General features: G+C 44.2%; 1 protein-coding gene, 1 long non-coding RNA gene and 1 pseudogene across 2 annotated transcripts; 2 read left to right on the forward strand and 1 right to left on the reverse strand.

Moving 5' to 3' along the window:
* Positions 1-19: 19 nt before the first annotated feature.
* Positions 20-1,389, forward strand: LOC134483317 (zinc finger CCCH-type antiviral protein 1-like; annotated as a pseudogene).
* A 2,896-nt stretch (positions 1,390-4,285) lies between these two features.
* LOC120098586 (uncharacterized) lies at positions 4,286-10,208 on the forward strand. The gene is made up of 5 exons (XR_015644004.1): positions 4,286-4,381; positions 5,575-5,733; positions 6,683-6,760; positions 7,890-8,003; positions 9,176-10,208. It is a non-coding gene; the product is annotated as an uncharacterized LOC120098586 (long non-coding RNA).
* On the reverse strand, positions 7,036-11,739 carry LOC134478878 (disks large homolog 5-like). Its single transcript, XM_087596645.1, has 6 exons — positions 11,583-11,739; positions 10,388-10,547; positions 9,066-9,209; positions 8,265-8,431; positions 7,437-7,542; positions 7,036-7,313 (listed from the first exon to the last, which is right to left on the reverse strand). Exons 1-5 carry the CDS (start codon positions 11,707-11,709, stop codon positions 7,478-7,480), a joined length of 663 nt encoding a protein of 220 aa, XP_087452771.1. The 5' UTR covers positions 11,710-11,739; the 3' UTR covers positions 7,036-7,313; positions 7,437-7,477.
* Positions 11,740-13,801: the final 2,062 nt, after the last annotated feature.

A 13,801-nucleotide genomic window follows, 5' to 3' on the forward strand; every position in this document is an offset into this window, starting at 1 on the left:
GCTGCAGCCATAGTGCACCATGGGGGATCCTGGGGCAGACTGTTTCATCACCAAGATCCTGTGGACCCACAGGGGCCGCATGACCTTAAAGGAACTGCAGAGTAGGATCAGGCTCCAGAGGCAGAGCTCTATGAGCTGCTGGGCAAGACTGCTTATTCCTATTGGGGACTGGAGATCAGGCAGGGATCACGCTGTAGGTGGTGGCTACTACTGAAGCCTGTGGCTTCAATCTCAAGTGCATCCAGGGACCATGCTACAGATTGCCCAAGCCTCTGCAAGCTCAAACTTCTGGGACAGAGTCATTATGCAAAATCCCAGAGAAACCTCTGCAAATATCCACACCAAGTTTTTAGGAACAGAGCTTCCAGGTCCTGAAGAATCATGAGCTTTCTGGGCTTCACCAAGAGGAGCCGGCCATCTTCCTAGTACAAAGGGATGCTTTTCTCCTGCAAAAGTTACTACAAAGGAGACAGCCACAAACTGATCTGCTTGAAGCCACAACCATGCAAGAGAGTCCAAGTCTGTGAGCACTTCACCCAGGCCAACTGCCGTTACCTCAGCTGTCTCAGGTCTCATGACCTGATGGACAGGAAGGTGTTGACCTCCGTGACTGAGCATGGGCTGAGTTCTGATGGGATCCAGAACATCCAGGACATCTGCAACAACAAACACATTAGGAGGAGACCCACTGGCATGAGAGCTCCCTATGAACATCATAGCAGCAGGGCACACAGAGACAGAAGCAAAAGCAAAAACTGATTCCTTCCAAACAGTCTAGGATTTCTCTCCCATGTCTCATTTTGGCATCTGGTTCACCTTGTCCAGATGTCACCAGCTGTAAGGATTCCCTGGAGGAGGTGTCTACAGCTGTCACTCAGGAGGTCAAGAACCTGGGGACCCAGGACTCTGCATAGCTTTCCTTGGTGTCATCTAAGGCTGCTGGAGTCTGAGGACCCAGTCACATGAGAGCAAGCCAGGGGTTTTCTGAGAATGGAGATCTGGATGGCTTCTGTTCTAGGAATCCTACTGATTCTTTGTAAGCTCCTGCCTCCTCTGCTGGCTTTCCTCTTACTGCAGCAAAAAGAAATGAAACCATGTCCATGAGAACAGACGTGCCTTCTGGACACTGCATGGAGGTCAAGAGAAAGAATGAGGCTCCAGACATCAATCACATCCCATTTCAAATGGTTCTATTGATGGGGTGACAATGGAAGAAGCAACAGACTCAGGAATTCTAGGTAAAAGGAGAAACTCAGGGAAGGAGTTTGGCAATGTTCCTGTTCTTTGAATTCAGTGGAATAATTGAAGCACTATTGTTATTAGGTCTTCATTAAAAGTCTGGTAGAAAGGATGCATTAAAGCCATGTGGCCCTGATTATTATTATTTTTTAATTTTTGGAGTGGCAACATTTAATGACTGTATCTATTGTCTTATCAGAATTATTCAGTTATCTTCACAAATCTGCATTTAACTTGGTATTTGTTATCTGTGTAGAAAAATAACCAATATCAAATAGATTTTTCACTTTTCTGTAGTAAAGGCCTCTGAAGTAAGCCCTAATGATTGTCGAATTCACTCAGTGTCCTTTGTTACGTCCCCCTTTTCATTTCTGATTTGGTAATTTAGGTATTGGCTCTGTGGCGTATTGTTAGTTTGAGAAAGGGTTTGTTTCTCATGTGAATCTTCTCAAAAAATAACCGCTCTTGCTTTGCTTGGCTCTTTGTGTTAATTCTCTCTGTTTGTAACTGATTGATTTTAGTCCTGAGTTTATTTCCTGCCATCAAATCCTACCAGACTCTCTATGGGATGAGGCTTTGCCTCACTTTGGTAACAGCAGCATGGAATGAATGAAGCTTATGCTGCTCTCTGTAGTGGTGATGATTTCACAATCACTGCAAACCATGCACAGCCTCGTTTTAGACTGTATTAAAGTAGCCCACCATTTCAGCACTCCCTGCAAGGTGCCATGAGACAGTAGTAACATGAGTCTGCATGCACCTCGACAGTTTTCACTAGGGACTACACACACACACACACACACACACACACACACACACACACACACACTTTACTGACATGGTGCACATTCTTTGCACACCAAGAAGAAAGTGAGTATTAATGAAAACACACCAATAATGGAATCGATGGACGGAGCTGTGGGGAAGTTGGGGCTTAGAGTTACTTAAAGGCCCTGTGCAGGCTCTCCTTCTGTTGGAGGCTAAACTTCAAGTGCAATGGGGTTATTTTCTTTCTGTATAGCACACAGAGCTAGGGTGGAAACTAGGTTTTGAGCATATTTGGCAAGTACTGGAACACTGAATTAATTCCTAGGGCTGGAACCCTATTAATGTTCTACAGAATTACAGGGCAGGCTGGATGAAGACTCTCAGCTGACAATGTGGACATCTCAAGACAGGCACTGGACAATGGCTGACAGACTTGTCTGAAGACTGGAAATGTTTTGCTATCTCAGAGGAAAAGAAGGCCCCTCATACCACACTGTACTCTAAGGACAGTTTATTCAGGTTAGGATGACATGAACTATCGACTCATGTCACAGATGTCAGTAGAAATTATCCAAGGTATTGTAGGCTGTAGGTAGCATTAACAGGACAAATCACACTGTGTTGTGAAGACATAGAATATGACTATGTGTAGCAAGACCCAGGCCTCTTCCAGTTTCTAAGATCATACCTGAGAACCTCAAATATAGTAATAATGTGATTGTGTGGGGTGAATCTAGTTACAACTAGCTTCTATTTTGACACAGATGACTCTTTTTGTGTCATGGTCAGCTTATAATGAATGACTAGAGGACCTAAGCTTGAGAATAACCAAAGACTACATTGCTTCTCTAGCTGCTGAGCTTTTAAAAGCCCTGGGGTGACAGCAACATTTTGCGGACATTCTGGATTATTCCTTCTGTACTTTAACTCTCTGAGTCAACCCCACTCTGAGTAAGTCAGTTCCATTCCATAAATTGGAAATCAGTCAACTGGAAAAAAATACTTTCTCAATACAAACACAGATTGGCCATGGAAAAAGGGCAGCTTGAACTGTCCCACCTAGGTCCTGGGCTTGCACAGGCCTGCTCTCCAAAAGAAAAGTGTGTTCACAGCTGCAGGCTGCATTCACTATGGATGCTCTTGAGGTTCCTCCCTAAACTGCTTAGATTAAGATAATTTTTTTGCCATCTATCAAAAGAATTCATTATGTCAAGCTGGCCTTTCTTCTGAACCTTCTGTTCTGTGGGCAGGGCAAAATCTCCAGCAACCCTCACAGCAATGTGGGCTGCCAATCTGGGACTCAGAATTATACCAGTGCAAACCAAGAACAGGGCAACTGGAAGAGACCTCATTGGGTTGCAGGAACCTTCTGTTCTGAGTCACTTCTCAGAAGGGGCACTTTGCTCTAACTCCTCCATGGGACCCAACCAGTACTGGGGCTGGAGGATCCTTGGGTGTTGCAGCTCTGAGCTGGGAGGGGGAGCTAGCACACTGACATGGAGAAGCCTGTTTTCACAGCTGATCTGGATCTGAGGAACAGGTGCTTTTAAAGAAGCATGTGAAAGCATCTCCTGCAGGAGAGCTCACTCTGCAGGGAAAGTCACACAGGACAGTGAAAAGTGGCTTCCCAACTTCCACAGGTCCTGTGACCCAGGGAGGGCACCAAATGGTCCAAGAGTTTGAGAAAAGCCTGCATTTCCCTGAAAGACTTCCCTCAACCATAAGTCCCACCACTGTCCCAGACTCACACCTGAGGATCAGCAAAGCCTGCCACCTGCTGGAGTCCCCACAAACTGAACCCAGAATGGAGAACTGCGGGAAAGCACTTCGGGGGAGGGGGAGACACAAGTCTCTGGGGCCAGGCCTGGGGTCTGTCCCTTAGGTTCTCCTCACCTCCGTTAGCCTCCTAGTGCAGAGCGCTCCAAGCCAGGATCTCAAAAGTCTTGGGCTGAAGAAGTGGGAGAAGGTGGCAGCAGTGGCGGTGGGGTCGACAGGGGAGTCAAAGACGGAATGGTAGCCATGCAAGCAGCGGCGGCGAGGGCAGAGGCGGGGGGGGGGGGGGGGGGGCGAAGGAGAGGACGGGTGTGGGGGCAGGGTAGGGGCGAGGGCAGGCTGGGGGCGGGGAGTTGGGACCGGTCTGAGTCGAGGGCGGTGGTGGGACTGGGAGGGGGGATGGGTCGGAGGCGACGTCGAGAGCAGGTGTGGGGCGGGGGCGTGGGCGGGGGCAAGAGCAGGGGCGGGGGCAGGAGCAGGGGCAAGCAGAGCAAAACCCAGCCCTGTCAGCTGGCGGATACGCTCTGGGGCGGGACGGACTCGCCCTGCAGCTCTATTGATGGGGTGACAATGGAAGAAGCAACAGACTCAGGAATTCTAGGTAAAAAGAGAATCTCAGAGAAGGGGTTTGGCAATGTTCCTTCTCTTTCAAATCAGTGGAATAATTGAAGCACTATTGTTATTAGGTCGTCATTAAACGTCTGGTAGAAAGGCTGCATTAAAGCCTAGTGGCCCTCATATATATTTTTTAATTTTTGTAGTGGCATCGTTTAAATACTATCTATTTTCTTATGAGAATAATCTTATGAGTTAAATTCCACATTTGGATTTAACTTGGTATTTGTTATCTGTGTAGAAAAATTACCAATATCAAATAGATTTTTCACTTTTCTGTAGTAAAGGACTCTGAAGAAGCTCTAATGATTGTTGAATTCACTCACATGTCTATTGCTTCATCCCCCTTTTCATTTCTGATTTGATAATTTAGGTATTGACACTGTGGTGTGTACTTAGTTTCAGCAAGGGGATGTTTCTCTTATGGATCTCCTCAAAAAACAGCTCTTGCTTTGTATGACTCTTTGTATTATCCTCTTCGTTTGCAATTGAATGATTTTAGTACTAAGTTTATTTCCTGCCATCAAATCCTACCAGACTCTCTATAGGATAAGGCTTTGCCTCATCTTGGTAACAGCAGCATGTGATAAATGAAGCTTTTGCTGCTCTCTCTAGTGGTGATGACATCACAATCTCTGTGTAAACCATCCACAGCCTGTTTTTAGGCTGTATTATAGTAGACCACCATTTCAGTGTTACCTACCAGGTGCCGTGGGACACTAGTAACACACGTCTGCATGCACCTCGACAGTTTTCATTACGATATTCTAAGTCATTTTATGAAAATTGATAGTTCATGGATGAACATACACAAACACCTGCACAGAAACACAAACAAACACAAATACACACACACACACACACACACACACACTTTACTGACATGGTACACATTCTTTGCACACCAAAAAATAAAGTGAGCAGTAATGAAAATACACCAATAATGGAGTTGATGGAGGGAGTTATGCAGAAGCTGGGACTTAGAGTTACTTAAAGGCCCTATGCAGGCTCTCCTTTTGTTGGAGGAGAAATTTCAAGTGCAATGTGGTTCTTTATTTTCTTTCTCTAAAGCACACAAGGCTATGGTGGAATGTAGGGCTTTGAGCATGTTTGGAAAGTACAGTCACACTGAATTAAATCCTAGGCCTGGAACACTATTAATCTTCTACAAAATTACAGAGCAGGCTGGATGAATACTCCCAGGAGACAATGTGGCCATCTCAAGACAGGCACTGGACAATGGCTGAAGACTTGTCTGAAGACTGGAAATATTTTGCAAATTCAGAGAGAAAAAAAGGCCCCTCTGACTACACCATACTCTAAGGATACCTTATTAAGGTAAGGAAGACATGAGCTATTGTCTCATGTACCAGATGTCAGCACAAAGTATCCAAGGTGTTGTATGCCAATGGTAGCATTAACAGAGCAAAGCACACCATGTCATGAAGACATAAATCATGAGTTTGTGTAGCAAGACCCAGGCATCTTCCAGGGTCTTAGATAGTAACTGAGAACCTCAAATACGGTAGTGATGTGATAGTGTGGTGTGAATCTAGTTAGAACTAGTTTCTACTGTGACACAGATGACTCTTTTTGTGTCATGGTCAGCTTATAATGAATGACTAGACCTAAGCATGAGAATAACCAAATACTACATTGCTTCTCTAGCTGCTGAGCTTTTAAAAGCCCTGGTGTGACAGCAAGCTTTTGTGGACATTGTGGATTGGTCCTTCTGTACTTTAACTCTCTGAGTCACCTCCACTCTCAGTAAGTTAGTTCAATTCCATAAATTGGAAATCAGTCACCACCTGGAAAAAATGCTTTATCAATAGGATATCAGATTGGCCATGGAAAAAGGGTAGCTTGAACTGTCCCACCTAGGTTCTGGGCTTGCACAAGCCTGCTCTCCAACAGAAACCTGTGTTCACAGCTGCAGGCTACATTCACTATGGATGCTCTTGAGGATCCTCCCTAAACTGCTTAAATTAAAATAATTTTCATGCTAACAATCAAAAAACTCATTATGCCAATCTGGCCAACAGGAAGCTAGTTTCTATTCTGTATTTTGTCAGATGTGCATAATACATATGGTCATCATTGGCAACAGCTGAAAGATCTGCTCTAATATGGAAACTAAGTGATGCTGGAGGATGATCCTGACCCACAATGAGCAGTGGGAACACCAGAGCCCTGTAGGGATGCCTGGCAACCTAACACGTTGAGCACGCACGGCTCAGTAAGTTCCCTGTGAGTACACATCTCCTGAGATCTCTCTATTTAATTGTAGGTGATCCTGTCCACCTAATACAGCACCTCATGTGGAATAACAGAAGCCACCTGCAGGAGCTGTGGTGATGACTCACAGGTTAGAGAATCTGCTGCTCTCTCAGAAGAACCACATAGACCCTAACAATTGGGTAAAGCATGTCAGTGATTACATCATAAAGGGTGTGTCCGAGAAACAGCCACATTATCCACACAAAAGACACTGTCACACTGGGTACCCCTTGGTGACTTTGAATTCACTTATTAGCCCAGGCTCCATGGAACATGCAGAGATCCGTCTCTAGCTGTCAGTTCTAAGTCCACAGGAGGGGACAGAACCCTTGAGTAAGAAAGATGGTCTTAAGAGTCAAGAGATAGAATTCAATTTTTATTCATAAGGAATTCATTTTTACAACAAAACAGGATTAAAACGAATAAATTAAAATATTTAAAAATATTTGAAAAGTGAAAAATAGTAAGAAGAACATATAAATACGAAACAACAAAAAGAAAACTTCAATTAAAATCATAACAAAAATATTTCTAAACAGCACATTCTTAACAAACATTTAGAAGCACAGATGTATTGCTCTTTCTCCTCTTGCACACATAATGAAAGGCGGTCTCCCAAGTTGACTCTCAAGTGGTGTTTTCTGAAGAAGAAAGTGAGTAAGACCTCAATCAGACAGGCTGGCTTAGTGTTATATAAATTTAGGGTCTATAAGAAATGACAAATTAACTCTGAGGAAGAATACTCATCCACAAAATGTAGTTACCCTTCAGGATGTTTGTCATCAGGGACTCCTGAGAAAGCAACTTATTCCTCAGGAAGCTCTCTTACTGGTGTGTGTCCAATTCCAGCTCTCTTGCACTTTCTGAGACCTGGGAGAGGAAGGCAGTTTTTCAGACACTGATTTGGTGGGGAAATGCAAGCCAGCTGTCAGAATGCTGCCTTCTACCGCCTCAGTTCTATTGGACAGTCGACATGGACCTTTTAACTGATATCATTGTTGCTAACTCTTTGGGAAGGGCAAAACCTCCAGAGAGCCTCAAAGTAATGTGGGCTGCCAATATGGGACTGAGACTTGTACCAGAGCAAACTAAGTACAGGGCAATGGGAAGAGACCTCATTGGGTTGCAGAAAGAAAGGAGACGTCCATATGTCACTAAGGTTAAAACCAATGACAAGTTCTAATTTGACATTTGCACTTTGTTCTTATCCCCCAAAGGTGCTTCCTACACAAGAAGTCACATGACCACAGAGTGTCATTTGTCAAAGAACCAAGAACTTGTTCAAAACTCTACATAGCATCCAATCTATCACGTGGATATGCAATAATGAGGTATGTTATTAATCTGTCACCATTTCTATACTGCAGCTTCAAAAAGAGCAGACAAATATACGTGCAAAATAATTTAGTTTCTGAAAAGTGGTTGACTTCCCAGAATACTTGTGCATAGGCAGAGCAATGAACAATTCCATTGCATGAGGTGGTTGGCTGGTTGGGAGTGTAAATTAGAAAGGTGGTAGGAGGAAGCAAAGATGTATCAAATTGGCAAATTTTATCAGATATTATTAAGCTCACACAGCTACTCGTCCCTACCAGATGATGCTGGGTCTGGAGGTTGCTGGTCTTTATCTTTCTTGTTGAAGTCAACCAAATATGTCTGGTTCAGTGCACACTCAAGATGTCCCTCCCTGCTCCCCTGCTTCAGTGGGACCAACTTCTTCCTACATGTGTTCTCCATCAGGAGCTGGCTGAGCAGGTTTCTGGAAATACAGTCTGCATAGTAAGATCATGCTGCCCCTTTCTCCCATTCCTACTCCCAAGTCTCACTAACTCTACCAGGTCCCAGATACCCATGAAGACTTAATAGAATACATCTCAATACATATAATGCTGCTGCACAAACCACAAAGAGTTAATTCGGGGAAGAATAAATTGTTTGTTTGGCCTGAGCACCAATTAGTGTCCACATCTCTCAAAAAGAACATGGATCTACAACTATCCATGAAAGCCCAATGCATGGGGGCTACATCAATTAGGAGTGGGCAAACACCCTGAAAGGAGGTCAGTAGAACCAAGGGAAGGTCATGCTAACCATGTGGTCCACGCACTGAGTGTTGTAAAACCTGGTGTGACCCCAGAGATCCAGGTCAGCCTAATAACCTTCTGCTGACTTCAATCAGTACTGTTCTATCTAGAGCCTTCTGAAGATGCCTAGACAATCCTGGGATGAGTAACAGTCTTTTATGGAACTGAAAACTGAGTCCTAATGACCCTGGCACACTGATGTGTAAACAGCACAAGAGATAGAACCAGAGCTGAAGACCGTCCAATCCAGAACAAAGAAAGTCAGAAATGGCCATTCCACAAGTGATAGCCTTTCTGACCAGGACTTACCTAGAGAAGGTCATCTCCTTCTTCAGCTTATGGTTGTTCTCATGGATCTCAGTGTTCTCCATCTCTAAGTTGTGCAGAATTGACATGACCGCCTCCTCCATTCTCTCCAGGTCTTCATAATATGGATTTGCCCTGAAGTGTGGCCTGGCCCCAAATGATAGAATACAATGAACATCAGCATTTAGGAATATATGAACTCAGGGTGGGTCCTGTACTACCCCAGTCCTGGAAGGACACCTTCTGAATTCTACATATTGGATATTCTTCAGCTTCAGAAACGTGTTTTTCTGCATCCAGGACACCAGAATCTCAGCATCCAGATGGAGGGTTCCCTGGCTCCCTTTGTTCAATCAAGAGGAAATCTGCAGTCAAGCCAGTTGAGCTATCAAGAGCCTAGGCCACACCTCTCCATGCTCCCCCAAACCCAACACACCCAGAATCCTGTGATTTCTTTTTTCCTGTCCTGATAACAGACCATATATCAACCCAAAATTATAATCTGCACAAGGAATACAAATATACAGACAATTGTGGCCACATAGGCAAAGAACTGTGCTGTTGACAGTGGGGCTCCCAGAACAAAGCATTCACATGACCATGAAAGTGTTACAGGTAAATACTCAAGCCAAGACATAGACTCCTAGATTCCAAGTGTGGAGGGAAATATAAACATATAAAAGTTGTGCATATGTATTTGGATGTATGCACACACAGACTCACAGACTGAGACACACCCACAAAAAAGAGAAAAGTAAACAGAGTCAGAGAAAGAGAAAGACAAATATGGAAACAGAGAGCACTGTGAGAACCAGGAGAAATGCATGCACCATTGCTGTCTCAGAGTGTAAGACACACAGACAACAACAATCAGGCCTGAGCCTGAGACCTTCTAGTCAAGCATTGAGATGAACAGTTTGGGACCAGGTCCCTCAGGCTGCTGCCTGGATCTTCCAGCACTCAGTCACCTGCCTAGCAAGTACAGAGACTCATCATAAACTCACTGCAATTACAATCTTGCACAGCCACCAGCTGTCAAGAGCTTTGCAAATGCACACTGGGAACTCACTCTCCCTGACTTTATCCCTGAATTCTTCATTCAGACCACAAATCCTGCTTTTCAATAAATGGAAGCAGATGAGTCCATTTTCCATCTCGCTCCTCAGGAAGGGTCAGGTTCTGAATCTCCTCTATATGGGAGGTGAGGTTTAGCACATGGTGGTTAGGGAGGCACAGCTTTCTAGAACCCAAAACCTTAATAGGATGAGATGAAGGTGACCTTGCAGACCCAGGAATGAAACAAGAATGTTTGGAGCAATTCATACCTGTTTTTCATAGATCTCTCTGTCAGAAACCTCAGGCGATCTCTCAGGTCATTTCTCTCCTCGGTAATGAGCTGCAGCTCTTTAATCAGCCTCTCCTTTTCCTTCTTGGCCTGCTTCTCACTTAGGGCAGTTCCAGTGGATGATGTTTCTCTCCCAGGCTCTGTAGGTAGAAGGACACAAGTGAAAATGCATGGGGAGAATGCATAGAGTGTACATAGACCACAGTGAGTCCTAAACAGGAGAACAAGCCTGGAACCCAGTGTCACTGCAAGGAGTTTGGTCTTTGCTTAAGAGGCCTCCTCAGGGGATCTCAGTTCTCCCACTACTCTATAGAGACCAAGAGATGTAAGCAGCCAGGTGTTCCCTATGCCGGACATCACGTGCTTACATGTACCACGGAGATGGCTTCTCCAGGATTATTATCAACTGAACAGGGTACAACTTGGTTTCAGGCCCCTTACCCCTGTGGTTTCAGAAGTCAGATGATAAATTCACCATCCACAAGACTTGAGTGATTGGAGACACTCAGATGTCCTACCCTGACACTATAGGTCAACAACTTTGGATTTAAAACACATTTCCATGGAGGACATGTTCAACAGATTTATCAAATCCCGCATATGAAATAACAAATGCCCCAGAAGTTCCAATAGGTTACAGGCTGAATCTTGGTCCACATGTTCCAAATAGTTTTGGTATTGTAGAAAAATGTTTGTAACACACATCCTCTAATATATAAAGCTAACGATGACCCTGCCAGTTAGAAGAAATCAGAGGAGGTCTAAGAACATAAGGTTATTGCCTGGAGCACAATTCTCTCCCTGTAACTCTGTCAGATATCCACTGTATTTAAAAAAAGCAATGATAGTGAAATACATTGCTGCCCTGTCTAAACTCAGAAAAGGTGGACCCTCCATGACTCCTCATGGTGTTATTGTATCAATGTAACATAGCAAATGAACTGTGAAAGTAAAGACCAGAAGTTCACAGTATAATAGCATTGGCCTTACCATATCCTCCCTGTGGGGATGGGGAAACTAAAGTTCTGAAATCCTTGACTGTAAGGAATTGTGATATTCATGGAAATTCAATTCCTTTGCAGATGCTCCAGTTGTTGTGGGCCATTGCTAGAAAGGTCAGCTTAAGCCTGCAGCCCCCCTGACAGGAAGCTCAAAATATACTGCCCAGAACTTACTCCACCTTCCCCAGAAGTGCTGTCTTTGTCCATCATTACTTTGAGACGAAAGGCCAGACTCCTTCACTCTAGTCTCTCCACAATCGACGTTCCCCCTCCCAAAACGCTTGCGAAGATGGGAAAACATGTCTTAGCTTGTAACTGCCAGACTCAGACTGAGAGAAACTAGGGCACTGGTTGTCACTACAACACTGGTGACATCACAGAGGATGCCAGAACTCTCTAGGAGACAATAGAATGTCCAAGAAGGGACAGCTGATGTCATGGGGAGCAGACTTTGCATCCCTGCTAATGATCTCCCTGTATTGAGCATAAGCAGAGGTGCCCTTTCCAGGAGACTTTCCTGGGGAGAGCCACTGAGCATCTCCTGCTTCCAAAGCCAAATTTTCCTCAAGGCTTGATTAGAAAAACCTTAGTAATTCCTATGCATCTAAATGAATGTTTCCTTCCATATCTTGCCCCAAAATGTCTCATCCTAACTCAAATTGTCCTCATTCACCAATGTTAGCCATTAAAACTTCCTGAGATTTCACACCAGCTTGATTATGCAGTCAAAAGTTCTCCTGTCTCATTATGTACGGGTGCTTTAAATCACATCAAGAAACAGTCTGCATGGTAGGTTACAACATGGGTGTATGTTAGGGGAACACTCATGAAGTCATGTGCTTAGCAATCGACAATTGCCAGAAAATTCCTTAGGAGAAAGAGTTGAAGTCTTTATGGTGCTAGGAACAGCGTGGAGACCAGTTGGCAGAGGAAAGTGAAATATTGGAACCACCAATGAAGGGAACCTCATGCTGCTTGTGGGGTTCTCCTCTCTGCACCAATGTTGCCAAAGGAGCACTGCTCCCAGGCCTGAGTGAGATATACCATGAGCTTCTATCAGAAGAATAAAATAATCAAGAGATATAGGGGGTGCAGATAAAGGTGTAGGACGAGGCTATAAACATCACTACGTGGATAGAGGAAGATCCCTGCACTTGTGCTCTGGGTCATGGGCTTCCCCACCAAACACAAAAGCATCTGTCACAGTAAAAAATGGATACTGTATTGAATGCACACACTAACACTGATTGATCACATCCATAGCCCAGATTTTGGGGGCAGATCCATGGCCCCAAATATCTTCCTCTCAACTTATACAGCAAAAAATAAGAAAGAAAGAAAAAAGTCAAAACACAAAGCTCAAGCTTCTCATATGAGGACTGCAGGAAGTGTTATATGGTAGTCAGTTCTGATTAGGCCATTTTAGATAGAACAGTGCACAGTGACCCTTAATGTGATGGGCCCTATATAAAGCTTTCTGAAATATTGGAATTTTAACAAGCCTCATCCAGAACATACCGCAGAGGAAAGGATGTGATCACCGTGTCCTTGCTCTCTATCAGGTTATTTATCTGTGTCCCTGATTGTCAGACATATCAGAGCAACACTCTGAAATAGCTGGTAGACGTGGAACAAAGTGGCTCAAACTATAGTTGTGGGTTACACACCTCAACTGTCAAAGGCTAATGCTGTCCTCACAGTCCTTGGAGGCCACTCTTGTAAGACTATCTATTGGAAAGTGGAAGGGGGTTTATCTGAGCTCAAAGTGAACCTGGCCAGCCAGGGAGAGGGCAACATGGGATATTTGAGACCCTGTCTAAAACCAGCACAGAAACCCACCCTTCATTCAAAGCATCATCTACGAATTCTCAATTTTTTACCATTCTCTCAATACCAGTCTTTCACTCTGGAATGGTAGAAAAGAACTGGGAATGATCTTTCTATTCTCAGGACATTAATCTCTTTCCTTAGGTCCACATTAAGAACACATGCAAATGGGTATGACCATCTGAACAACTTAGTATCATCTACTCAGTATATGTAGCATAATACTGTGCCTATGACAATCTCAAGCTTCCTTGAGTTTCGCTGACCCAGCAAGAAATATGAAGTACTGAGGCCAAACCCCAGTGATCCTTTCAAGGGTTTAGAAGAAAGCCATCAGAGAAACTCCACTTCTTTGTCCTTAGATTAAATCACATTGACACAATGTGAACCTGGTGCACTATCTAACCATGTATCTTTCTCCCAACCCCACCTTTCTGAGTTCAGTCCATGGGAACCTGCATGGGGAGAATGCATAGAGTGTACATAGACCACAGTGAGGCCTAAACAGGAGAACAAGCCTGGAATCCAGTGTCGCTGCAAGGAGTTTGGTCTTCGCTTAAGAGACC

Source organism: Rattus norvegicus, chromosome 19, assembly GCF_021556685.1.
Source record: "Rattus norvegicus strain SHRSP/BbbUtx chromosome 19, alternate assembly SHRSP_T2T, whole genome shotgun sequence".
Lineage (NCBI taxonomy): Eukaryota > Metazoa > Chordata > Mammalia > Rodentia > Muridae > Rattus > Rattus norvegicus.

Excerpts from the sequence above, each read along its gene's own strand:
- LOC134478878 (XM_087596645.1), bottom strand. The coding sequence starts at position 11,709 with ATGTTTTCCCATCTTCGCAAGCGTTTTGGGAGGGGGAACGTCGATTGT. Across the intron at positions 10,548-11,582 it reads GCACTTCTGGGGAAGGTGGA|AGCCTGGGAGAGAAACATCA; the intron begins GTAAGTTCTGGG and ends TTCTACCTACAG. Across the intron at positions 8,432-9,065 it reads AAGGAGATGACCTTCTCTAG|AAACCTGCTCAGCCAGCTCC; the intron begins GTAAGTCCTGGT and ends CTGTATTTCCAG.